At 41.1% G+C, this 25,151-nt stretch overlaps 1 protein-coding gene across 1 annotated transcript in view; it reads right to left on the bottom strand.

The window, feature by feature from the left end:
* Positions 1 to 25,151, bottom strand: part of BARD1 (BRCA1 associated RING domain 1) — a 57,725-nt gene that overhangs the window by 31,852 nt on the left and 722 nt on the right. The window contains 3 exon segments of the mRNA XM_081917834.1: positions 6,226 to 7,196; positions 17,425 to 17,570; positions 24,649 to 24,705. Of these exon segments, the coding sequence (XP_081773960.1) occupies positions 6,226 to 7,196; positions 17,425 to 17,570; positions 24,649 to 24,705 (1,174 nt within the window).

The raw sequence follows: 25,151 nt of genomic DNA, 5'->3' as shown, positions 1-25,151 counted from the left end.
CGGAGACACTTCCGGGTCACGTGGCCAGCGTGACAAAGCTGCATCTGGCGAGCCAGAGCCGCACACGGAAACGCCATTTACCTTCCCGCTGGTAAGGTAAAGGTAAAGGTACCCCTGCCCATACGGGCCAGTCTTGACAGACTCTGGGGTTGTGCGCCCATCTCACTTAAGAGGCCAGGGGCCAGCGCTGTCCGAAGACACTTCCGGGTCACGTGGCCAGCGTGACAAAGCTGCATCTGGCGAGCCAGAGCCGCACACGGAAACGCCGTTTACCTTCCCGCTGGTAAGCGGTCCCTATTTATCTACTTGCACCCGGAGGTGCTTTCGAACTGCTAGGTTGGCAGGCGCTGGGACCGAGCAGCGGGAGCGCACCCCGCCGCAGGGATTCGAACCGCCGACCTTTCGATCGGCAAGTCCTAGGCTTTAACCCACAGCGCCACCTGCGTCCCCTTTCCCGCTGGTAAACGGTCCCTATTTATCTACTTGCACCCGGAGGTGCTTTCGAACTGCTAGGTTGGCAGGCGCTGGGACCGAGCAGCGGGAGCGCACCCCGCTGCAGGGATTCGAACCGCCGACCTTTCGATCGGCAAGTCCTAGGTGCTGAGGCTTTAACCCACCCTCAAAGCTGTTAACCTACCCTCAAATGAAAGTAAATATTGGTGAATGAAGTGCATAAAATTATGGGGCACAAACATCAGTAACTGGGAGCGAGAGTGCTATGTTACATTTATGGGCCTTCTGCTCCTTTTATAGATACATTAAGCTGCCTGTTAGATGTTGCTTTGATTCAAAAAGGCTGAAATTGTAACTGAGAATCTTGGTTTGTCACATAGTAGCCTAAAAATGACAAGAGACACTTAAATGGTACTCAACCCTTAAATACATCACTATTGCAACAAGATATTAAAGTCCTCTCTCTTCGCACATTATGAAGAAGCAGAAAAAACAAGCACAAGTGACTAAAATATTCAGTTTTCATTGCTTCTCATAACTTTTGCGAATTGACTCAGAAGATAGTTAAGGGTGTTATTTTCTCAATATTTATAGAATAAATTTGACATGTATACCACAATGAACTTTTTTAAAAAGGTGCAAGCACATAGAGTTCATAGCAAAGTGGGGACACCATAAATATTTTATTGGAGAATTGAGTTTTCTAGGTCTACAATGCATGTGTTTGTTTCTCAACACCACAATGTGGTTTGTTTTATGACCAGAGGGGACTGTATGCACATGAGTACCTAAAAATGCTGCAGTGCCTATCTGTAAAAATGCCTCTTTCTAAACATGTAAATGAACAGATGCAGCAAAAATGCTGTTTGTAATAAATGCTCTAAAATGTGTCGGTGTACATGCTTTTTTATTATTTGTTTTCTTAACTGTGACACAGATGTAGATTATGTATGCTATCCCATACACATACTTCTACTAGCAAATTAAAAATGTGGACCACAGAATGATGGAGTTGTGAAATGTGCTCCTATCTGTCAAGGGAGGGGAGGGCAGTCACAATGGTTAGGCAGGTAGAGAAAGGTGCATCATGGACACGTCAGCAGTATAATGGGGCCTGCTTCTATAGGGTGAAGATGGGGGGGGGTCATTCACATCCCTTATTCCTATTGGGTGGGTAATGGGCAGGGGCATGAGAATAACTAAAGACACTGGGGAATATTAAACATGAGCCTAAACATTAGGAAGAACTTCCTGACAGTAAGATCAGTTTGACAGTGGAATTTGCTGCCAAGGAGTGTGGTGGAGTCTCCTTCTTTGGAGGTCTTTAAGCAGAGGCTTGACAACCATATGTCAGGAGTGCTCTGATGGTGTTTCCTGCTTGTCGATGGCCCTTGTGGTCTCTTCCAACTCTATGATTCTATGATTCTATGTCACAGGGATTGCACCTACGGTGTCCGCAGCAGACTCGGAGTGACCAAGCACAATATAAGGACTCAAAACATATCGAGTGACACTCCAAACAAACTTTTCCACCATCATTGCCTCTCTTAGAGCTATACCTTAGGTAGCAGGGGCTCAAAATGTGTTCCTTCAGCTCAGGGGATACATAATACCCTAAAACAAACTATCTATACACAATATCATTTGATATATAAATCTACACACAATATCATTTGAGATATAAACTTTAACTTTTCTTTAACTTAAAGCTGTACAGCAAAGTATTATATCAAAAACTAACTCCCTGCTTATCAGAAAAAAAACTATTAAGATAATTATGGGAATGACATTTGGATAATTAAAATTGACTAAGCTTGTGACAGAGAGCTTTCCCAACTATCTTTGATTATTTTCACCCCATGAAGTACAAGAGGTTGCTGTTTGTATTTAACTAATTTTATTCTACCTTTAATGAGTATGGTGGGTCATAAAAAAAACATGGATTCCAGTTTACTAGGCAAATGGCTACATTTGTTTCAATTTATTAATGCATTTCAGCTTCAAACTCATCTAACTCTAGGATTCTTTTTCAGAGCCAATGTGCTTTTAGGATGTTTATTATGAGTGTCAAAGTAGTAAAATGGGAAAGACCTTCCCGCAATTCCATTTTAAATTGATCTGGAACAACACAACATACTTAATTTTAAATGCCTAATGCTGTTAATACTCTCTTTTAAGAGTCCAAAATGTACAACTCATTTAACTTTCATTAAGTTTGGTGTATTAAGCCCTACAACCTAATGAAAATAATATGGATTTATCCTGATAATTAATGAAGTCCCAGAAGAAATAAGTGTAATTCTCATCCACCCTCCCACAATACTGCTTCCATTACACAGATAAATCGAGAAACACGACTGGTTAAGTAATTCAGAAAACTTTGATAGGAAAACTACTAGGAAAGAAAAATACTTTTGCTAGTTGATCAATGGGGCACCTAGATTTCCTTCCATGAATATTAATCCTCAACAACCAACTCCTTTACTTTAATAGAAGGACCAGGCATATGCTTAAGTATCATGCAATTTTATTCTATGTGCAGTGTGTGTGTGTGTGTGTGTGTGTGTGTGTGTGTGTAGTGTGGTGGGAGAGCTTAAAATAATACCAAGATATTTCACATCTGGCAACCAAAGTGCCCCTTTGGTTTCAGATAGTACAGGAGTAGACGAGTCTAAAAAGTCAGGAACACAAATTTTCACAGCCCTCTAGCGGCTGTGAATACATGGGAAATGATGCATGCCCACCCAAACTGTGTCCTAACAACAACAATTGCACTCTGGGCAGCTTCCAACACATACAGTTTCTCATTAAAGCATCTGATAGGAGGGCATTCCACAAGGAGGGCACCACTGCCCAGAAGGCCCTGTGCCTGGTTTCCTGTAACCTCACTTCTTGCAGGAGATAAATAACTATACAGTGGTACCTCTAGATACGAACGGGATCTGTTCTGGAGCCCCGTTCACATCTATAGGTAAACATAACTAGCGATGGTGCGTCTGCGCATGTGTGTGTCGCTTTGCGTCGCTTCTGCTCATTCTGTGCGTCGCTTCTGCTCATTCATGTGACATCATTTTGAACGTCTGCGCATGCGCAAGCGGCAAAACCCAGAAGTAACGCGCTCCGTTACTTCCGGTTTGCCCAGGAGCGCAACTCGAATGCGCTCAACTCGAAGCATATTTAACCCGAGGTATGACTGTACAACTTTTAGAAGACATCTGAAAGCAGCCCTGTATCAGGAAGTTTTTAATGTTTGACATTTTATTATGTTTTTATACTGTATGTGTTGGAAGCTACCCAGAGTGGGTGGGGCACTACATTTGTTACTGTGGCTGATATTTCCTGCACTCGATTATATGTAAGACTCAGGCCCAGAGGAGACCTGATTTTTTAATGATTTTTTTCTTTAGTGACGGTGTGAATCATGATACCAATGTACCGTGGGAGGGGCAAGATTTAGGCATCTGCTCGAGATACAAATCCTAAGTCAAGTGGGAAGGCATGCCTCCTCTGCAAGATTTCACTGTGTGGCACTAATCAGGTTACTTCAATATTGGTAAACTATAGTTAGTTCTTGCTCTCCAAAAATTTAGTTATAAACCTACTTCAAATGTCACAAGCCTGCCATTCATTTCCAAACCTTCAAACTTTGATATAGGAATCATCTGAAGTCACGTTTCTGAAGACCCCAACTAGAAGTCTCAACATCAACAGACACACAACTGAACAAAGCAGTCCATTGAATTGTTTAGAAGTTACTTTGAACCTGTGTGTGATAGGGTAGGATAGCATATGCTGTCCTTCCTTCCACACATTCAAGGTAACATCTGTACAGTCCTGGACAAAAAGACCTACATTAGACACCTTTAAGCACCAGGCAAAAATGTTTCTCTTTAACCAGGACTTTGGCTGATTGACATTCAATGCCCTTTTAAAATGGGGGGGGGGGGCAGGTTATTGGGTTGCTTTTGTTTTTGTTTTTATTAAGTATTTTGCATTTTTATATTGTGATTTTATGTTGTAACTACCCTGAGACCTGTGGGTATAGGGCAGAATACAATTTTTAAATAATAATAATAATAATCTAATTTTATAAAGAACTTAGAAATATGAAGAGGTGCACTGAAGGGCAGAAAAGCTCAACCGAGTTTTGTTTGCCACCTAGTTCCATGTGAATTCTCCCCCCCCCCCACCCCAAAAAAGCTGAATACTGGAATAATAACCTAACTGCTTTATCTCACTCCTACCAGAACTACTTGCTTCCTTAAAATATACAAACTTATTGTGAATCTGAAAAGGAAAGGGACTCTCATTAGGAGAAAACTGCTAAGCTAAGTGAGTTTTTCAGAACAACCTAGCTCAACATCTCCTTCACAAATATCCCTGTGGAAAGAGTCCTGGGATACTTGGCACACAGCATTTTAATGAAGAAAATGCTGATTTCAATGAAGTGAAGGAATAGCAATTCCCTCCAAGCAGAAGCACTCTCATCGATACAATTCCGTCCCCCAATGACTAATTAAATATAAGTGATTTCAGATAGGGAATTTGTATGCAATAACATGCAGCTTCCACTTCCATTTAAAGTGAAAAGTTTGGTTTCATAAACACATGGTAAAAAATGCTATACTGACATGAGGGAAAAGGAAGACAAATAGTTTTTTATGATAAAATCCACATGTATATTTATTGTGAAGCAATCACACCAAATTCATTTAGACAGATGGGGCTTCGGTTAAAGGAAAGTAGCATGTGCATTCATCACAACAATCTATTCCCCTTTCTGGAGCTACAGCTATTCACTTCTCCCATATGTCATTCACACAAAGCTACACTGACAAACCATCCAAAATCTACAAATACCCAATATGGAATTCTGTGAATTCCATATGCACATTCATTTTTTAAAGAAAATGCAAACTGGGTTTAAGTACCCAGTTAACGTTCCTGATGATCATAGATGGAGACAAAGGTTTCTCCAAGCCTGATCAGTTGATAAATTTAGCATCATTCCGGAACAGGTTATCCCAACTCATGTAGGGGAAATGTATGCGGGGAAGTTAGAGCAAGGCCTATGCACATCTGCACCACCTCTGACCTTTCAGAGTTGAACAGGAAGGTCTGAAGGAAGTGTTCATAAGTCATCCCCCCCCCCCCCGCCGCCATCAAAAACCCTGCATCGCTCACACAAGTAGATTTAATAAACCTTCTTCTGGCCTTCCCACACAACATGGAACAGTTGAAGGTGGGAAAGGCAGGGTCAGCCCTTGTGGGGACATTGTGACAAGGACAGTGTTTGCAGCCCCACAACCTCCACACAAGTTGAGATACTCTGTTCAGAAAAACAAGGCCTGGGTTTGGGGGTTATTAAACACCATGCAAGCCATTCCTTGGTTTTCCTCTGGTTCACTCTTCTCTAAAATTCATTCCTTTGGAATTTCAGTTATTTCCAGGTTTAATTATTGAACTGGAGCATGCCTGGTTTGCTGTAGCTTTCAGTCCCTTAATCTTGTGCATCTTCTACTGATGTGCATTCCCACCCCCTCCAACCACAAACCATGCAGTATACCATAAGCTTCACATGAATATACAGCACACAAATGATGACAACAGAATTTTTGCTAATCCTCCAGAATGGTGCAACTCAGAAGCCTGCACTCCAAACAGAAATACAGCTAATAAAGTTGGCTAAATAAATTTTGCAATTGCTATATAAAATGGAAACAAAGTATTTACAGTGCTCTTACAGTGTGTGAATCAAAAAGCTTACATTACCTCAACAGAAGCGATGTGGAGCAAAGTCTCCCCTTTATGATTTCTCTTGGCTGGCAGGCTATTGGGTGATTTCCTGGAGAAAGACTCAGTTAGCTGTGCCTCTTTTTGATAAGCAGTACTGGACAGATGTGCTGCTTTGGAGGCTTTTGGGTTACATGCATCCTCAGAGTTTCTCATTGTTGGTGAAGAGCTAGCAGATGGTATAGATGGATAACACCTTATACAGTCAATGGTGGGCAAAGAATCCTCGAGGGAATCTTTGGGTGATGGCCTTGGGGACACCTCCAGCAGTGCTAAACTTCCAGGGGTGCTATGCTCTTTCCTGCTGGGCTGTTTGTGTAAAGGAGGAGGCAATCTGCTTTGTTGCCTTCTACGTTTTAGTGGAGCCATTTCCCCTCTAGAGAGGAGGCACTCTTCAGAACTCATGTTCTCCTCCATAACACCACATGAAGAAGACGAGTTATCCCTGCTGCTCTTCTCTGTAAGTTTCACAATGGCATCCACAATGACTTCACTCTCACCCTGTGCAAGCTCTGCCCCCATTACAGACTTGTGCTCCAATGTGCTTTGGGGGTCTGGACTTGGGATATCCAATGACTGACTGCAAAACACCACCTTTGCTTCGCTTGTGCTCTCTTCATCATGTCCACTGGTCTTTTTCTGTCTTTCTTTGAGCAATCTCGGCTGGCTGCTGATGTCTGTTAAAGTCTTCTTCCTCAGCTTTTTCAGATTGGGGTTCTTTTGCTCTTTAAAAGGCTGTTGAGTGGGGGAGAGACAAAAATCATGAGTGGAAGCTGGGGCATGAGGCTGGCCATCCTGGCCCTTCACAGCCTCTTCTGTCTTCTCTGGTCTCTTTTGCATGGCCAATTTCTTGCTCTTCCTACGAGGATTGAAGTCCTCTTTTAGTTGCTGCTTCTTATTTCCTGTCTCACAAACCGCATCTCCAGGGTCAGACAGGTTCTCCCCTGAACCTAGCAAAGGAAGTTGGAATAAGTAAAACAAAAAACAAAAAAACCGTTATAACACTGTGTGTGGCCTGGTTTAAACTCAAAATAATCTGGAACACTAAGGTATAGTTTTCAATGAGGTGACAAACTAGTGATTGGGCTGTCCCACTTCAGACTGCAGATGGAAAGCTTTATTAATTCTGAAATTTTCTTCCATCTATACATCCATCTATCTATGGTTTACTAGTTTTCCATTTACAATAAATTTCTTCATTTTTTCAAACCATGGTTTGTTATTCTGGTAGGCTAGCGAGTTGCAACAGTGACTTCAGACAGTCAATTCAGACACCAAACCAATCACAATTAAGACTCCTTTGTGGACATTGTGCAAAAAGTTGGCACAATTCACCCATGCAAACAAGGTCAATTCAAATGCAACACTAAAACCATACATAGGTCAGTCACACACTGCCATCCCACCCTAATACTCTGCTTAATTGCCTGCTCCCTGGTTATAATAATAATAATAATAATTTATTATTTATACCCGCCCATCTGGCTGAGTTTCCTCAGCCACTCTGGGCGGCTCCCAATCAATTTGGTTCACAACAAACCATAGTTTTGCATTACATTTGAACCATCAAACTCTGGTGAGTGATCGCCCTCCAAACCAAGAGAAGGAGCCTTAGCTCAGTGGCACAGTACATGCTATGCATATAGAAGGTTTCAGGTCCAATTTCTGGCAATTCCAGGGAGAGGAAGGAAAGACCTAGGGAGAGATGCTCTCAATCGGTACAGACAAGTCTGAGCTATATGGGGCAATAGTCTAACTCTGTATAAAGCAGCTTCAAATATTCAACACACAAGACAACGGTTTGTGCCTGAAGTGAAAAGCCATGTTTTCGCATTATGCCTCTGAACTGACCCACTGTCACTCTTATTCCAAGAGGATCCATAAGCTGACTCAAGATGGACACAAAATGCAGAAAAATTGCATCCACGAGAAGCTTGCAACTAAATGTGCCACTATAGGGAACTTGTCCCGTCCCCCCACATCATAATTTTAAGAAATCATGCACTACATATAAATGAATCTTGATATAGAATATTTTTTAAAGGATCAAGACATATCCTTTCTTCTAAGGCAGATTTTAGCTGCTTAACATTCTGGGAACAGGGACGTGCAAATCAAAATGTGTAATACTTAAAAATGATAGCCCTTTGAGACTAAGTACAGTTAACATTACTTCTACCTCACAGCATTAAAATTCCAGTTGTATTTTTCTTTTTTAGAATATAATGGGTTTTTAACCCTCTCATGAAACCAGAGGCATAGACTGCATAACTGCTCCTGCAATGGGAGAGATAAAAACCCATGTTGCCATAATACAAATGAAAAATTGCAGAGAAAATTAACAGAGCACAGGGCATTACAACTGCAACTTTCCTGAGCTCTTACAGGAATTTCTTTAATACGATGGACTGAATGCAAATCTCATTCTTCTCCAATTACTGCATTGGCTGAGAGGATGTTGCACCAATCAGTCACTGCCTACTCCAAGAAGAAGAAAAATAACCTCAGGTGATGATGGCCAATTAATAAAGAAATCTAAGTACCTCAGTGGTATACCAAGGCTAGTCCATTAAAGCACAAATCCTACACAGCTAGCCTGAAGCCACAGGACAGAACAAAAAGAAGCGCTGGAGACAAGGCATTCTTTTTCTTCACCAGGAAGCTTTCCATCCAAATAAAATCTTAGATCTAATTTTAGTTGAACAATAGCATCTACACGCTTTGATTGCCAACAGATTGGGAAAGAATACACTCTGCAGATGATATTTACTCTTAGCTTCTCTGTTTACACTTCAACAAGATTAATTGCAAAATATTTACCTTGATATAAATATTCACATTCATGAAGCAGGAGAGAAATAAAATAGCTCAGGGAAGGAAGGAAAAACTGCTACTGCAGACATACCAGCTCAGCTTTGTATGTGATTATAAGCAGGGCTTTCAACAATTCCACAAATGAAGGAAGCAAGCAAGCAGAGAAGCTGGATACCAGTCACAGAATGTAGGAAGCATCTTCAAGATTTTAACTGCATATTAGTTTATTCTACAATAGGTTTATACATTTTGTTACAGGTGCACTGGCTCAGTCCTGACACTATGCCAAGCTTTAGCTAAAGAAGCCCAAGGATGAAGTCTTATAATACTCTCCTGAGACCAAGCTCCAGTGAATACAATGGGTATTCATTGGATAGCACTGTGACTATGGTTTGGTGCAACAGCCAAATTGGCAATCCCTAGGCTACAGCCAGTTGCAAAACTGAATTTACAAGATGCACTATACAATACCTAAAGCCACTGCTCTGCCCCCAGAGGCTGCTGAACAATAGCAAGAGGAAGTTTATGAGGCTGAGAATTTTTTTGTGTTTATAATATTATAATAAAGTACTCTGGACATTTTAATAAAACATAAAGTTAGCTATAAAAGTGCCTTGGCGGGGAGAAGCAAAACAACAACAACACAAAACCAATTCTAAACCGTGGTGTGCCCACAATGCACTTGAAAATGCAAGCTACAAGGTCTAACCTATGGTTAGCATAGGCCATAGTCTGCTGCAATGAATGAATTCAGATATTTCAAATGGGCAGAAGAGCAGAACACTAAAAAGGAATAAAATAAAAGTAATTACACAAGGTTCAAGGGATGGAACACTCTCTCTGAAAATCTCTTATGTATATTATTAAATCCACCTACAGACACACATACATGTCTACAGTCCACATACCGTAATTTTATTATTGTTAGCAGTCACTTTTGACTGGATAACCTCCCAACCCCAAGAAAAAACTGACCTCCCCCATGGATTCAAAATTTCTGGCAGTTTTGGTGTGCTTTTTCAGCATTCTAAAATGCTCACAGGTGGAAAAGAATGCAGTATGCAATTCTTTAAAAGAATAATTCAACTAGATGATCTGATCAAGCAAGACAATTTTTATGTTCTTCAAAGGTTCTACTAAGGTTACGATTCACTGCAATATCTAAAGAAGGTAGTGTGATTTAACAAACAAAAGGGGGTGGGGGGAAGAGAATGAATCTTTTCCTGTCTTCTTACCCCGCTGAAGACCACCCTCTGAAGCCCATTCCGCCTCCCCCTCCCCGCTCCAATCAGGTTGATACTAACCTAGCTGGGAGAAAATGTCCGGAGGAAAAACAAGAGACCAGGAAAGAGGGCTCTGAATGCCTAAGCACCCCTTCACTATTTTAAGATTTAATCTCCACTCTGTACTTTAGACGTGTGGAACAGAGATGAGTTTGAAATCACTATGTTTAGTTTGAGCTACACCCCCACTTAGAAGGGTGGTGCCTATCAACTTGAAAGTAAGCAATTGGGCCCTTCAATATGCATTCCAACTGTGTATGCATTTAATGGATTCTAAATTCATGACTAAACCCACTGCATTTAGTCAAGACTCATTTCTAGCATTTATTCATCAAGGGACTTGAAGAACTGGGCACAAACATACCAATCTTAACATAGTACAGGATTGTTTTACAAAGAAAGCACAACTACATTATACTGCTACGCTACATATTAGCCATATACAGTCATACCTTGGATCCTGAACGTCTTGCGAGTTGAACGTTTTGGCAACTGAACGCTGCAAACCCGGAAGTGAGTGTTCTGGTTTGCAAACGTTCTTTGGAACCTGAACTTCCTGCAGCCGATCAGAAGCTGCACCTTGGTTTCCGAATGTTTTGGAAGTCGAACGGACTTCTGGGACAGATTCCATTCAACTTCCGAGCTACCACTGTATTTAATATTTAGTTGCATACAATGGTACAAGAAGAATATCTACCCAAACTGAAGCAGAATTATTTTCTACAAGGTGAACCAAGGTTCCTTGCGCTCTCAGTTGATACAACGCTTAAGGATAGATACTTCAGATGAGATAAAATTTGAGATCAAAAAAGATTTATAGCTATAGTGCTGCTTATCCACAGTTTTCCTGTCATGCACTAACAAGCTATAGAGGAAAAAGCAGCAATTAGAAAATCTAGTTTAACTATCATTAATCTGTATCAAAAGAATATAATGATGCACATTGCGTGCTGCTGAAATTATTCTCTATTATGAGTTTTCAGAACAGAAGTTGAGAAATCTCTTTGACAAACTAGTCCCTTATTAAAAACCAAAGGGAAGTGCTTTGATACCATCTGCACAACATTAGCACCTTCATGACAGAATGATTAGTTCGTATGTTAAGCATTCAGCTCTAGGGGAATAAAAATTATGAGGATTTTCCAGCTTATTCAAACACTTGTTTTGAGCCATTATGAAAACTCTTATCATACACATGCAACACCACGCAATCCATAACAGAAATGGGGTCAAAATCACCACCTTTGGATAACAGCCAAATTGGGACACACACACCTCCGCAATGTCCAATTTGTTGCCCTGTACACCTGGTCCAGCATGTGTTTAAAAGCACATGGCCAGCACCTGCATGCTTTAAAAAGAAAATAGCTTTCCTTTTAGCTCTTCAGTGAAAGTAAACCTATGTTATGAAGAATATGGTAGGATCATCTATAAGCAGTGGTCAGGAAAGATTACAGCAGACAACTGCGTGTCTTTAAAGTACACTGAGCCAAGAAAAAAAAAAGTCTGCTAAAGTAGCTGGGAAGTTCGTTTTTGAAGAAAGCATTACTGTAAATCAGAGTTCTTTATCTCCAGTATGCCACATACTATGTCCCTCAATTGAACAAGTTCTTCCTAATTACCCACCTTAATTACAGTAATTATACACTTTAGAGTAAATGCAGGTAATAAGGTTCAGTTGGAAAGGATGCTGTCAAAGACAGTGGAACGAAAAGCCTCGCTCCTCTCGGGGATGACAAAGCCGATAATGACAATAATTTAGGAGGGCTGTTTACCTTCTCCCATGCATTTAGGGAGGGGAGGAAGACTTGAGCACATAGAAAAGAGGAGGAGAACAGAGTCAAATGAAAATTGCTAGTGATGATCACAGCTCACAGGCAACGTATAGGGAAATGCATTTCAAAAATGGCCTTAAGAGCTTGCTGTGCCAGCTACCTCCTAAAGTCCTATGCCTTACTTCTGTCCCCAATTTGTTCACAAGATTAAGAGTTAAAAATGGAAAGCAAGGAAGACATAGCCCCTGGGCTCTTTTCCCTTTTGAATTTATAATCTTGGGCTTGACACCCTCCCACTTCTTACAAACCATAATAGTTATGTGGCACCTTAAAGACTAACATCAACATTATGGCATGATCTTTTGTGGATGGGAATCTACCGTATTTTTCGCTCAATAGGGCACACCAGACCATAGGGCGCACCTAGGTTTTTTAGGGGGGGATAAAGAAACCCCCCCAAGCCCCAAAGAGCAAAGAAGCCAAGACAGCGAGAACTCCCGCCAGGCTCCAAAGGCTTGCGGATAGCTTCCTGAAGCTTGGAGAGCGAGAGGGGTCGGTGCGCACCGATCCCTCTCGTTCTCCAGGCTTTAGCAAAAGCCTGCATTCGCTCCATAGGACGCACACACATCTCCCCTTCATTTTTGGAGGGGGGAAAGTGTGTCCTATAGAGTGAAAAATACAGTACCTCACTAGACACATGGAATGATCTCCTCAGAGAGCAGGTATAGTGATATTTTCAGATGACACAAGTATGAAGAAAAAAACAGATCACATGAAAATGAAATGTGACAATTATGTTAAGGTGAAACAAACACAGTAACCATTCACAACAGTAACTGATAAACTGAATATCCTAGCATTTGTAAGGTAATTAAACCCTGCTGTGTGATAGGAAGCCATTATCATGATTAAAGCCACAGATGATAGAACCAAACTTATTGCTAAGCAGGGTGGATTTGATTTAAATCAAATCAATTTAAATCACGATTTAAATCACTAGTCAGTAAGACTTGTTTTAAATAATTTTTTTACAGATTCCTTCTTGCTGGTATAATCTTAATATTTACAACAAGATGAAGGTTTTATTTTCAGAATAATAATTGTTCAGAGTAGTTTCTAGAGTTATATCAAAAATTACTGATTTGGTTATACTATTAGAAATACATAGATAATTATGAAATTATTGTAAGGTTTAATAAGTTAACTGTTTATAGGGGCTATATCTCCCAGCAGCTCTGGCTTTGGAGAGACTGGCCTTCCTTTTTCGGAGGGGGGGGAGAGATACAGATGGTAGGCCCAGGCTGGAAGAGGCTTGCAGTAAGAGCAGGCCGAGGAGAAACAGGCTGGTGGAAAGCTGGAAAAGGGGAACCAAGGACTGGAGCAGAGAACTTCAGGGATTCCTGCTGCAGGCAGGACTGAAGTTCCCAGTAGAGACTTTATTGTTTGGAGAATGTCCGGCGAGCCCTGGGAAGAAGAGCCTGGAACCAGTGAACCAGTCTTCTTAGTTGACTGGCAAGCACTTCAAGGTCTTGCCAAGGACTTAAAGATCCCAGTTACTATTTCCTCCTCCAAAAACACCCCTTTGGATTTGCTTCTACATTCAGGTGCCTATTCTATACAGTTAAGTGTTAGTGCAGTTGATGGAACCCAGTGGGTTTGAGAAGAGGCTTGCAGCCCTGAAGTGCCTTCAGCACTTGCCTCAAGCCTGAGTTGCACAGACATGCAACTGACTTGCACAATTATTACACAAAGATCCCAAGACTTGTGGAGTATTCTGTTCACAAGGTTGCACTTTCATTTTTTACTGCTTCACACTTAGCTACTTGTGCAGATCTATTCCACTCCAAACCATCTATTCACAGAACCTCTTGGAACTTAGCATATAAGAGGTAAGGGGCTGATTTTGTGTATATAAATTTGCAAAGGAACAATGGGATTAAGGTTTTTTCCTGTGAAGAAAAGGCATGTTATCTCTGCAGACACAAATTCACACTTTCGAGAACTGCAAAAACAAGTGTCTGTGATAATATCTTCTCATTAGAAAAACTGCCCCAAATAATCTTACAGAAACCTCTGGAAGAACATGACATTGTGAATGGATTAATGGAATTCATTTACCAAAAAATAAATAAATAAATAAACATTGCATATAAAGCCTCATGCTACATAATTAAAAACAAATCCTTATTTCCTGATGAATAGCCTTTAGACTATAAAGTAACTTAAATAGAAAACTATCTTTAGAAAAAATTTTCCTCAAAAGCATTTTATTTTTAAAAATCTGATTTAAATTTTAAAAATCCCATTTTTGATATATATATATTTTTTAAATCATTGATTTTTATCCACCATGCTGCTAAGTTGCAATTCACCATTTCATGCTGAAATTCTTTGTTCAAGAATGGCACTGTCTTTTTTCTTCTGCAAGTCTAATAGCTGCAGCAGTTAAGTGATAAAGGAACAGCACTTGGAACCATTCTTCAAGTGTTGTCTGCTGCTCTGATCAAAATCTGACACCCCCACATGTCCCTGCCTTAAAGCAATAAAAACCTGGGAAATTCAATCATGGATCTCCCATATCACATCTGTTTTGACCCCTAAAAGGCAAAGGATTGTTTCCTAAAGTCTAGTTTGGTTCAATTCTGTGAGACAAAGGATCCACAATTGATATGCAGACACTGTTGCAGGTTTCCCATGAGTCACTGCATTGGCAAGACAGAGATTTCAATATGTCAGCAAAAACCCTGAGTAAAGATTATGACAAAACAAACCCCTTCTTTGCTAAAGCAGCAGCACTGTGGTTCAATACTAGCTCATCAGGAAAGGCATTTAAGTCTTCCCTAGTCTGAATTTAATTACATGTAAATTAAAAAGAATCTTCCTTTTTCAATTACTTAATTAACATATTTTGATTGTCACTTGAAGATGGTTTCGTTAACACTTGCCTTCTAAGATTTAATTTTCAAATTGCCTACCAGTCATCTTAAGAAGGTAACATCCAAATACATGAGATACTACACAAAACAGTTGCATTGAAGGAGTTTTCCTTTAATTTAATTTAAAATTGTAACACGTGAACCTTTATATAAGCAGACTGCTAGCATTTTTTTCAATCTAGAAGAATGAACCAGCGGACAGTTATATTTTTTACTCAAGAAGAAAGAAACTAATAAAAGGGTCTACCATGCAATTTAATAACAAAGGGGGGGGGGATCTGATTCAGTCTTATGTCCGGAATTACACTTTCAACATAAGCAAATCTGCAAGTAATAGTTGCTCTTTAAAGAAAAAATAGTGGAGCTCGGTTGGCTCCGATCTGCACTCACCATGAACTGGTTCTGACAATTTATATGAGTCTTCATAAAACCATGGTATAAGACTTTGCATCACTGTGCAAAGCTTCTGATTTCTATTAAGCCATTGTTCCATTATGTTCAAACCAAGGAACTCTAGCCGAATGCTGGTTAAGAGCAGAAAGCCTTGAGATTAAAATGTTCTCCTATTGGTTTTAAAATGCTATCTTTTCTGATGCCAGATTTGCACTTTCTTCCTTTGCATAGAAACCAAACTATTTTCCAGCATAGAAAGCAGAAGGGCACATATCACACTTGGAAAATGAGGACGTGAACAAGGACCCACACCTTGTGGCTGATATCCTGTCCCCATGTCCATCCTGACAACAATATTACAGGACTGAAGAACTTGCATCTGCTCAACTGGACTCTGACACACAGAAACTCTCGTTTCTGATGAAACTGATTAACAAAGCTACTATTCTAGCCATTTTAAAATCTGGAAAGGCTAGCCTGTGGCTGTTCAGACACCAGTGGACTACAGCTTCCACGACCCCCAATGACTGGCCTTGCTTGTTAGGGCTGAAGAGCTACACAATTAGCCACTTCCATTTAAAATAATATCCAAACCAACACTTGGTGCACTCTGCAAGTGCGGAGATCAATAGCAGGGTGGTGCAGCAGCACTCATCTGGCATCTGGTGGCCTGTATTGCCATTGCGCATGGGCAATGCGCAAGGACAAGGCGGCAAGGCTGCCACAATGCGAACATGCTCAGGGCAAGGAAGTGCCACACTGGCTGGCAGAGAGCACAGCAACGGTGTTTTTGCCAGCATTTGAATTACAGTGGTACCTCAGGTTACATACGCTTCAGGTTACTTACACCTCAGGTTACAGACTCTGCTAACCCAGAAATAATGCTTCAGGTTAAGAATTTTGCTTCTGGATGAGAACAGAAATCGTGCTCCGGCGGCGCAGCAGCAGCAGGAGGCCCCATTAGCTAAAGTGGTGCTTCAGGTTAAGAACAGTTTCAGGTTAAGAATGGAACTCTGGAACGAATTAAGTACTTAACCCGAGGTACCACTGTAATCTCCCCATGTCAATGTAGGTACACTCCTTTCTACCTCAATTACCGTGAAAGCGACTTAGTTTAAGGCCACACACGGAGTTTGGTGGGCAAATGAAGGGGGAATTTACCAAATACAAATGCCAGTTATCCAATGTAAATGCAACAGTAATGAATGGCCTGTGATCTTAGCAGCTGCATCAGAATGTTTTGATGGGAGCCGTAGTTCAAAGCATCTGGAAAGCACTAACCTGGGGAACAATCCTCTAGGATTAGAGCACTGAATGAACTGCATTCAATACTAATGTTTGAAAAGGCTTTATATGAACAGATTCTGGTTTTGACTGCACTCTAAGAGCCAATACTCGCACTATGTTTGCTGGTCTCCAAATGAATAATATTTGTTCATGAATGTAATTTTATAACCAGAAAACATGGCATGGAAATATGCATAAGTATACTCAATTTACCTACAAACCATGTTCCCTGGCACAGGGCTACAAACATCTACTCTACAATAAAAAGCTCTGTAGAAAGCAGACTGCACGTCTTACCTAACCACAGGTCTTTCAAGATCATGAAAACAGGGCACTGTGTTGTAGGAATGGGCCCATGCTTGGAATACATAATGAGAAAACTGACCCTCAGAACCTTAAGCAAGGATGAGAATACAGAAGCCCCATAGTTTTATTAAGCTTTTTTTCCCCAGGAGATAGGCCCCCACACATCTGCAAAATGTGACATTTTCATCTAACTTCAACAGAGATTCTAGTGAACTGCAGGTATAAATGCTGCATTAGCCTTTACCCTTTATTCTAACGAAGATCTCAGTGGATTTCAGGAGGATGAGGTTCATACTTTGCTATAAAATGTCCAGATCTCACATTTAATAGCGTTTCAGAAATGTGCCTGCCCCACATGCTTTAAACAGCCATCCTTCCACTTACCTGATAAGTCCCTGCCCCACAGACTCTGCAGTTTGCTGTGCAGTTTGACAATGTTGTTCAGCTGCCTGTTTACTTTCACATCTTGTACCATGGCTGGCACGTGACACACTGGGCAGGCTGTTCCACTGCTGTCACCCACACAATTTCTGCAAATCAGATATGAGCAAAAACATTTTCACACAGAGTACTGGAAACAGCTTTCAAGATAGGTGGCTTAAGAGAAGTCTTATGTAAGTACTGAAGTACTAATATGGCAAAGCAAGGCAATCATTGCCACCCTGAGCTCCTCTGGTAGGGAGGGCAGCATATAAATTTAATAAATAAATGAATTATTTACATTTTGTCTGTAATGCTGGATAAGATAGCAGACATTTGGAATAAGTTATAAACCAGCGAAAACCACATCTTTCCAGCTAGTAAGAGCCCAATAGCTAAAAGAGCCTAATAAAATCTGACTAAATAACAGGTTGCAATAAATTATGAAAGCAGTGATTTGAACATATTTCATGCACCTTTTAACAAATTTATCTGGCTACAGATTATCCAGCCTGTGACAATGGCCCTATGAAAATATAAGACTTAATCATAGTTAAAATGTTAAAGTATGGATACCCAAACATGGTTAAGGGTCAAATACAAATTAGGAGGATAATTCCTGGTTTGAAGTAGGCTTTAAGCATTACAACTCTACCAAGCATCCATCCAAGAAGAATGGTGTCCAAGAATATAATACAGTCATACCGCAGGATAAATGTGCTTCAAGTTACCATATATAAGGCGCACCTAGTTTTTAGAGGGGGAATTCAAGAAAAAAAATATTATTTAAAGGGAGCGATGAGAAGAGCCCGTATGCATCCCCGGCTCTGCTCAGCGCTCCCTTTCACGAGCCGCATGGAGCTTGCAGGCTTTTCCCCAAGGAGGGAGAAGGGCAGCCCTTCTCCCTCCTTGGGGAAAAGCCCCCCAAGAGCCACACACACACTCCGCGTGGCTCTTTAAAGGGAGCGCGGCTCTTGGGGGCTTTTGCGGGAGGTGGGGGAAGTCAGAGAGCCTCGCTCTGTCACTTCCCCCACCTCCCGCAAGAGCCGTGCGCTCTTTAATGGGAGCAGCTCAGGGAGCAGCCTGCCCGCTGGCTGGCTGGCGGGGGAAGCTGGCAGGGAAGCCCAATTCATTAACACTTAATTCTCCTGCTGAAATCATTCAGCACCTGCTTAATACTCTTCCATGAGACTTTAAGTGCTTAATTTTGGCTTGATCATAGCCTAACAGTTTTGTGAGTACCTATCAGAATCAATCAAATATTTGCCTTAGCAATAAATCTTGCTCTATACCAGGATGGCTAACCTTTGGCCCTCCAGTTATTATTGGACACCAACTCCTGTCAGACCCAGTTATTATGGCCAGGGGTCAGGGAAGATGACAGAAATATATGGAGGGCACAAATTCCTCATCTTTGAGCTATACAATTTTTTGAGAATTAATTACCTTTCCTTTCTGTCTGAAGTTCTGGATAACTCATACATGTTGTGAGCTAGAAGGAGCAACTAATAGGCACACAAATGGATCCCTGCACTCAGAGAAATAACCATTTGTGGGGGGCAGAGTGGGAGTGAAATCACAAAAACTGATGACGCAGGATATGGTCTAAAAGCACATGTGTCAAACACCTTGCAAAGCAGGCCTGGGTCTGGTCAGTGCCTGGATCAGTGGCCACTTGGTTTGCCACCTTGGGTTCCATGACAGAAGAAAGGTGGGGTATAAATGGAAGAAAATAAAACAAACAATATCAATATGTTAAATTCTACTCAGTACATTTGGTCAAATCTCAGGGACATCTTGCTGTATTCTGTACTACCAACAACAGCACATAAAGAACATTGTGTTCAGTCCTGCTAGACAAAGTCCAAGAACAACACAGATACACTAGTAAAGGACTAGAGAAAACTACAATAATAGTAAAGAGTAAATAATATACAAGAGGAAACTGAAGAAATGGAAATGTTGAACTTATAGGACACTGCAGATGGTCAGAAGAGAATACAAAGAGTGCTGAAACATCCATAAAAACATGGAAGAACAACTACTGTCCTGAAACCTGGGGACAGAGCAAGACAGAATGGGTTAAAATTGCGCCAAAGAAAGTTTCTAATGACCACAGTGCAAAAAGAACAAACTGCACCAGCAGTTATCACCTTCTGCTTCCCAAGAGATCCACTTTTTATTTGGATTTTAAGCAGGATTTTTCTCTCTTTTTATAGGGCAAGGCCTGCCTCTTGAGGAAGTCTGGACAACACAAATGACCTCTGTTAGAGCCTGCTGGTACAACTACAGTGATTTTTAAAAGACCGATGTTCAAGGGCATATTCAAATGTCAGAATGCACTAAATTTCAGGTGGCATGTCATGCATGCTAACCATAGGCAGCTTTCAGAAGTTACCTTTGACCAAACTGCAGCGCTGCAGGGACCAGCTTTGTTCAAGCCTCAGAAAAGGTTACCCAGTGCTCAGAGACCCCTTATGACCCAGCGGCTGCCGTTTTGTTGCTTCCACACACTTCTCCTCTTATACATCAGTCACCTCTTACTTTCCGCCCCTCTCCAGGCACATTAACAGTTTATGCCGCAGCAAAACTATTTCGGTCTGACCTGCAGCTGACTTGGTTTGGAAAACTAACTGCAGCTGACTTAACTACCCTAAGCAGTGTTCAGGGCGTACTCCTGTGGAAGACTCGACTATCATTTGTATTCAATAAGAGGAAACAGCATAAAAAGAGCTTTTGTTGTTGCTGCTGTTATATTTTCTCCAAAGCTACCTTCTTCCAACCATGAGAAGAGCACACTAGAATCATTTCTTTAAGACACCTGGGGAACGAAAATCAGTCTCTTCTAAAGCAAGGCTGGATGTTGGATCTTTGTCTGCTGATTCAGAAGAGATTTTTGAGGTCAGGAGTTCCTTCCCCCACTCTTTCCAGATGCTAGTCTCTCCCTTAGGAAGACAGCCAAACTACGGGTTAAGAAATTTATCTTGGGGATGATCAGACAACAGTTTTGCTTTCAGCTAAATGCCAATACTTGGGATTTGGAAAGAGTCTCCATGACACATATAGTGGGAAATGTATCCATACGTCTCAGTTCCAAATCACCTCCCCTGCTTCAGCGATCTAGATTTCTTTTAGTGGACATGTGAGGATTAATACATCAGTAAATCAATTGACGAATAGTGTTAAGCAGGTAGTTTGCTGTTTTACACACACCTCAGTAGCCCCATCAGAAAGCAAAGGCAAAACTGCCGATTCTACTGGGACAGAGCCGTTGCTCCACCCCTGAAATCTGCAGGTAGGGATAGGAAAGACTGCCTGACTGAAACCCTGGAGGGTCGCTGCTCCTCTGTATAAACTAGGAATGGGGAAACCTCAGTCCTCTGGGCCGATCTGGCCCTCAGGAGTCTCCCCAGGGCCACACTCTCTACTGGCTGCACTATGAACCCTTCTGGGGCGTCTTTGCCTGGCTGAAACTTTGCCCTTGAGCATCAATAGTGCATTTTGCTTTCCTGGATAGAGGATGCAGATGAATGTGCAAGTGTGATGAGACTAGTTTACTATACAAAGGAAAATTTCACATATATTGATCAGCCCACTTCTCTGCCTCTGGCTCCTCCGTCCACTGGAAAGTGGCCCCCCAGAAGGTTGCCTTGAACACAGTGTGCCCTGAAGGGGCTGAAAAAATATTCCCTATACTTGGTGCAGATACTTCTGAGCTAGATGGATCAATGCTAAAACTTTAAGTGCAAGGGAGCTTTCTATGCCTTACAAGAGCTTGATTCCATGCACACTTTTACTGAAGTTTAGGCACTCTCTGTCCTGTATTATAAATGGAACCACACACAGATATTCACTCACTTCTGTGCAGCCCTTTGGACCCCTGGCAATGCCTCTTGGAAGAGTGGGAAACCCTTGGGAGTGTCATGCAATGCCAGGGAGCAGGGAAGAAATTAACTTTCTTCCCTCCCCCCACAAGTCTTTATTGGTTCCATGTGCCATTGTTTAATTTCATTTTAAGCAAAACATAAAACCCAGAGAGTCCTATGGCACCTTAGAGGCTAACAAATTTATTATAGCATAAGCTTTTGTGGATTCAAGTCCATTTTGTTAGTTGGATAGCATTTAAACCACCATACCATTTAAATTGTTATTGCTTGGGCTGTCCCTGGATTCCAAGGATAAAAGCCAAGACGACTGCTCAGTCTTCTATTATTCACACAAATATTTATATTTGCATGATATTTTCACCTGTCAGCAGTGGATTACAATAGTTTAAAATGTAATCTGTCTCCATACCAGTTACCTAATCCGGGTCTTTGTCACTGGAGCAAATCTATGAAAGCATGTTATAGTTCTACGAATTGACTAATTTCAACAATATTTAAATAGTCAAATGGCCAATTTAAGACACACTCCTCCTGCCATCTCATATGGCACACTCTGTTCTCTCCCTCACTCAAGTCTCCAACACAAGGAGCCTTGGTAGAAGCAGTAAAGGAAGGAGAAAAGGTACAAAGTGAGTCAAGGGGATGTGAATAAAGAAGGAAGCAGGAGCCACTGTGGTGGGACATTCCAAGAAAGGTAAAAACTAGGTGGGGAGGTGGGGGAATTAAACCATGAATGGCACTGTAGACTCTGTTAGATCAGGTGATAAGTCCAAGTGAATTGGGGAACTGAAGGAAAGCAGGAATTAAGCAGTTTGTATGGTGCAGATCACATGGAAAGGGGCAAGAGAACTTCAGTTAAAGAGTCTCAAGGAACTAGCACTGTGGAACATTTTAGAACTATTTCCAGAGTAATTTAAAAATAACTCAAGAATAGTGAGAAAACAGTTCAGTGGTAGTGTGAATGCTTCTCACAGATTTAGTCCCCAGAGATTCCTATTTAAAAGGAGTCCCAGGTAGCAGGACTGAGAAGAAAACCCCTGCCCAAGTTCAATGTGAGATGCTGCCAGCCTGGGCAAGATAGATCAGGGGCCCACCTGAAAGTATGACAGCTTTTCATGCTTACATATGTTGAAATGTGTCAGACAATTTAATGGGGGCAACCACAGCAGCTAGAGGATATAAATCACATGGGTGGGGCTGCATAACCCAATCCCATCACCCCAGAATATAAACTCCCCTGCATTCACTTATGTTTGCATGCCTTTGGAAACCTATAACGCCTTTGTAAACTTATAATGCAGCCCACTGCTGTGCCACTTATGGAACCAGCAAAGCTTACAAACTCACACCAGTTTAAGGACATTGTAAAGGTTTCCTCTCCTACTTTACCAATAAGGCCAAAAAGATGCTTCAGCAGCTGGAGTCACTTTGGAACCTTTCCACAAATGATGTGAGGATAAATGTTGCCAGGTGCCTTATAGACAATGTTTAATTGCAACCTTTTAGTTTACTACTTCTGGAGGCTCATTTAAACAACAACAAAAATGCATCTTACTGCTGTTTCTTTTAAAAGTCTCCATAGCTACAGCTTTCTATTAAAGGGGATCTAACATTGTGATGGGCAGAAACGGCAAAATAAGGTAAGCAGAAGGAACACACAGGCCACATAAGCTCAATTTTCAGACAACACACCAAACCACGGTTTGTGCTAACTACACGGCTTATGTTCCAAGGTATGATTTGGGCTTTAAAAACCATACAGCAAGCACAGTGATTTAGATCTACTTGTTTGCTTTCAGTTTTTGCCTGTTCCTTCACTGCAAACTCTAGAAATGGAGCACCCTGTAAGTCCTCATATTTTACAGGCATGCAAGACACATGATTGTCTGCCAACTTCACAATTAACCTGCTGCCACTGAAGAGGAGGTGACCCAGGATTTGTGCTTGGTTACATACATGTAAAATGAAAGCAATGTTATGTGCAGTTACAGAAAAATGCAGCCTCTATGCTCTCTCCCAAAGCATCTGCTTACTGGAATAGGTTGTTTTAGAATCAGATTCTAAGTATGCAGTCTGTTCAAAACAGATAATCCGGACCTCAGGGAGATCTTATCCACCTGCAATGTTTTAAAGGTAAGCCAACAAAAACACTTGTTACTGCACCACACAACAGGGAGCAAACCAATATATACACTTCAATATGAGGGCATATCAGAGCAGGTCAATGACTGCATTTCCCTTTAATATAAGCTCAGCAAAACTGAAAACAAGAACTCCTTTCCTGAAGCTTAGTTTTATTCACTTAAAAAAACTCTCAAGATTCAGAAGTTCAGATCCTAATGTTGTGGTGGATTTTATAACTGACAGTTGCTTCAACTATGGCTGATGATGCAACAGATACCATAATTTTCAGATAAATATATTACACATTATCTTTAAAGAATCCCCACAAAAATCAAATGGCGTAAGACATTTTGGTTTTTATTGTATGGGCATTAGGTTAAATGAACAAGGATCCACTACCAAAGGTTACTATCAAAAACTATCGCTTTACATGGCTAGATGTTGTGAACCACCCTAAGGGCAGCCTCTATAGGAGGTTGTGGGTATTGAAAGCTATGTGAAAGATCAAGGAAAATCACAGAGGTGACCTAGGCGGTTCATGTGCCAAAACTATGCCTAAATCCTGACGGAAGCTAATCAAGAAAATTATCAATTAAAATTATCAATCACGCCTTATCCAAGAGAAGTTGGAGTGGATCAGCCTGTATTGATTTAAAAGTATGCATGTTTTTATGCAACCCAGAACAGCTCTTAAAACAAACATGTCAATTATTTTGGTCTGAAAGTGGCCCAACTTCACAGGCAACCACAAATATATATAATTCATTAGTCAACAGCAAACTATTGCACCTAATGTAGAACACTCATCCAACAGTCATTACTGAGCCCAGCAGACTCCAAATATTAACTCCTAAGTAGGGTGAATTGATGTTTCCTGTACAATTATCCCACTTTTTAAAACAGTGTGGTTTATAAAAGTTTAAAATAAGCAATAAAAAAAACAAAAAACACCAAAGACAGAAGAGCAGATCATTTTAAAAAAGAAGCAAGAACACAGAAAGCAGAGGCTGGATGGCCATCTGTCATGGATGCTTTACTTGAGATTCCTGCATTGCAGCACCCTTCAAACTCTATGATTCTATGACTAAAAGCATACTGAAGAAGAAAGGATCTTCAACATTCACCAATAAGCGAGAAGAAGAGTTATTGCACCACAGCATTGTATGGAATTACTTACAGGCATAAGACATGTTCACAGCCTCCTATGTTCACAGGTTTCTTCAAAATGTCCCTACTGTCAAGGAAAGTATATATATATTAAGTTCCTGTCCTAATTATCAGAATCACATAATTTCTAATAAACTTCTGGTACAAAGCCTATAGCTTTTTATTTGTTTTGTGGCGTTGCTTTACATCTGCCTTTCCATTCCCCCTTCTGATTTCCCCATGGTAACAGGACAAATCTTAAAGGAAGGCTTAGAATTAGAGCTCATGCTTTGAACGCAGAAAGGTCCCAGGTTCGATTCTTGGCATCTCCAAGTAAAAGAACATCAGGAAGCAGGGGCTGGGGAAAGCCTTTGACTTAGTAACCCTCCCAGAGTGGCTGAGGAAAAGTATTATTATAATAATTGTTGTTGTTGTACCCATGGGAAGCGGCCACTCGCAGCAGACAGAAGTAGGCTAGATAGACTAGGGTTGCCATACGTCCCGGATATTACCGGGATTTCAAAGGCAGAAATG

Source organism: Podarcis melisellensis (assembly GCF_964234715.1).
Source record: "Podarcis melisellensis genome assembly, chromosome: 1".
NCBI lineage: Eukaryota > Metazoa > Chordata > Lepidosauria > Squamata > Lacertidae > Podarcis > Podarcis melisellensis.
Note: the sequence above shows the minus strand (reverse complement) of the source record. Positions and strands in the feature narration are given on the sequence as shown.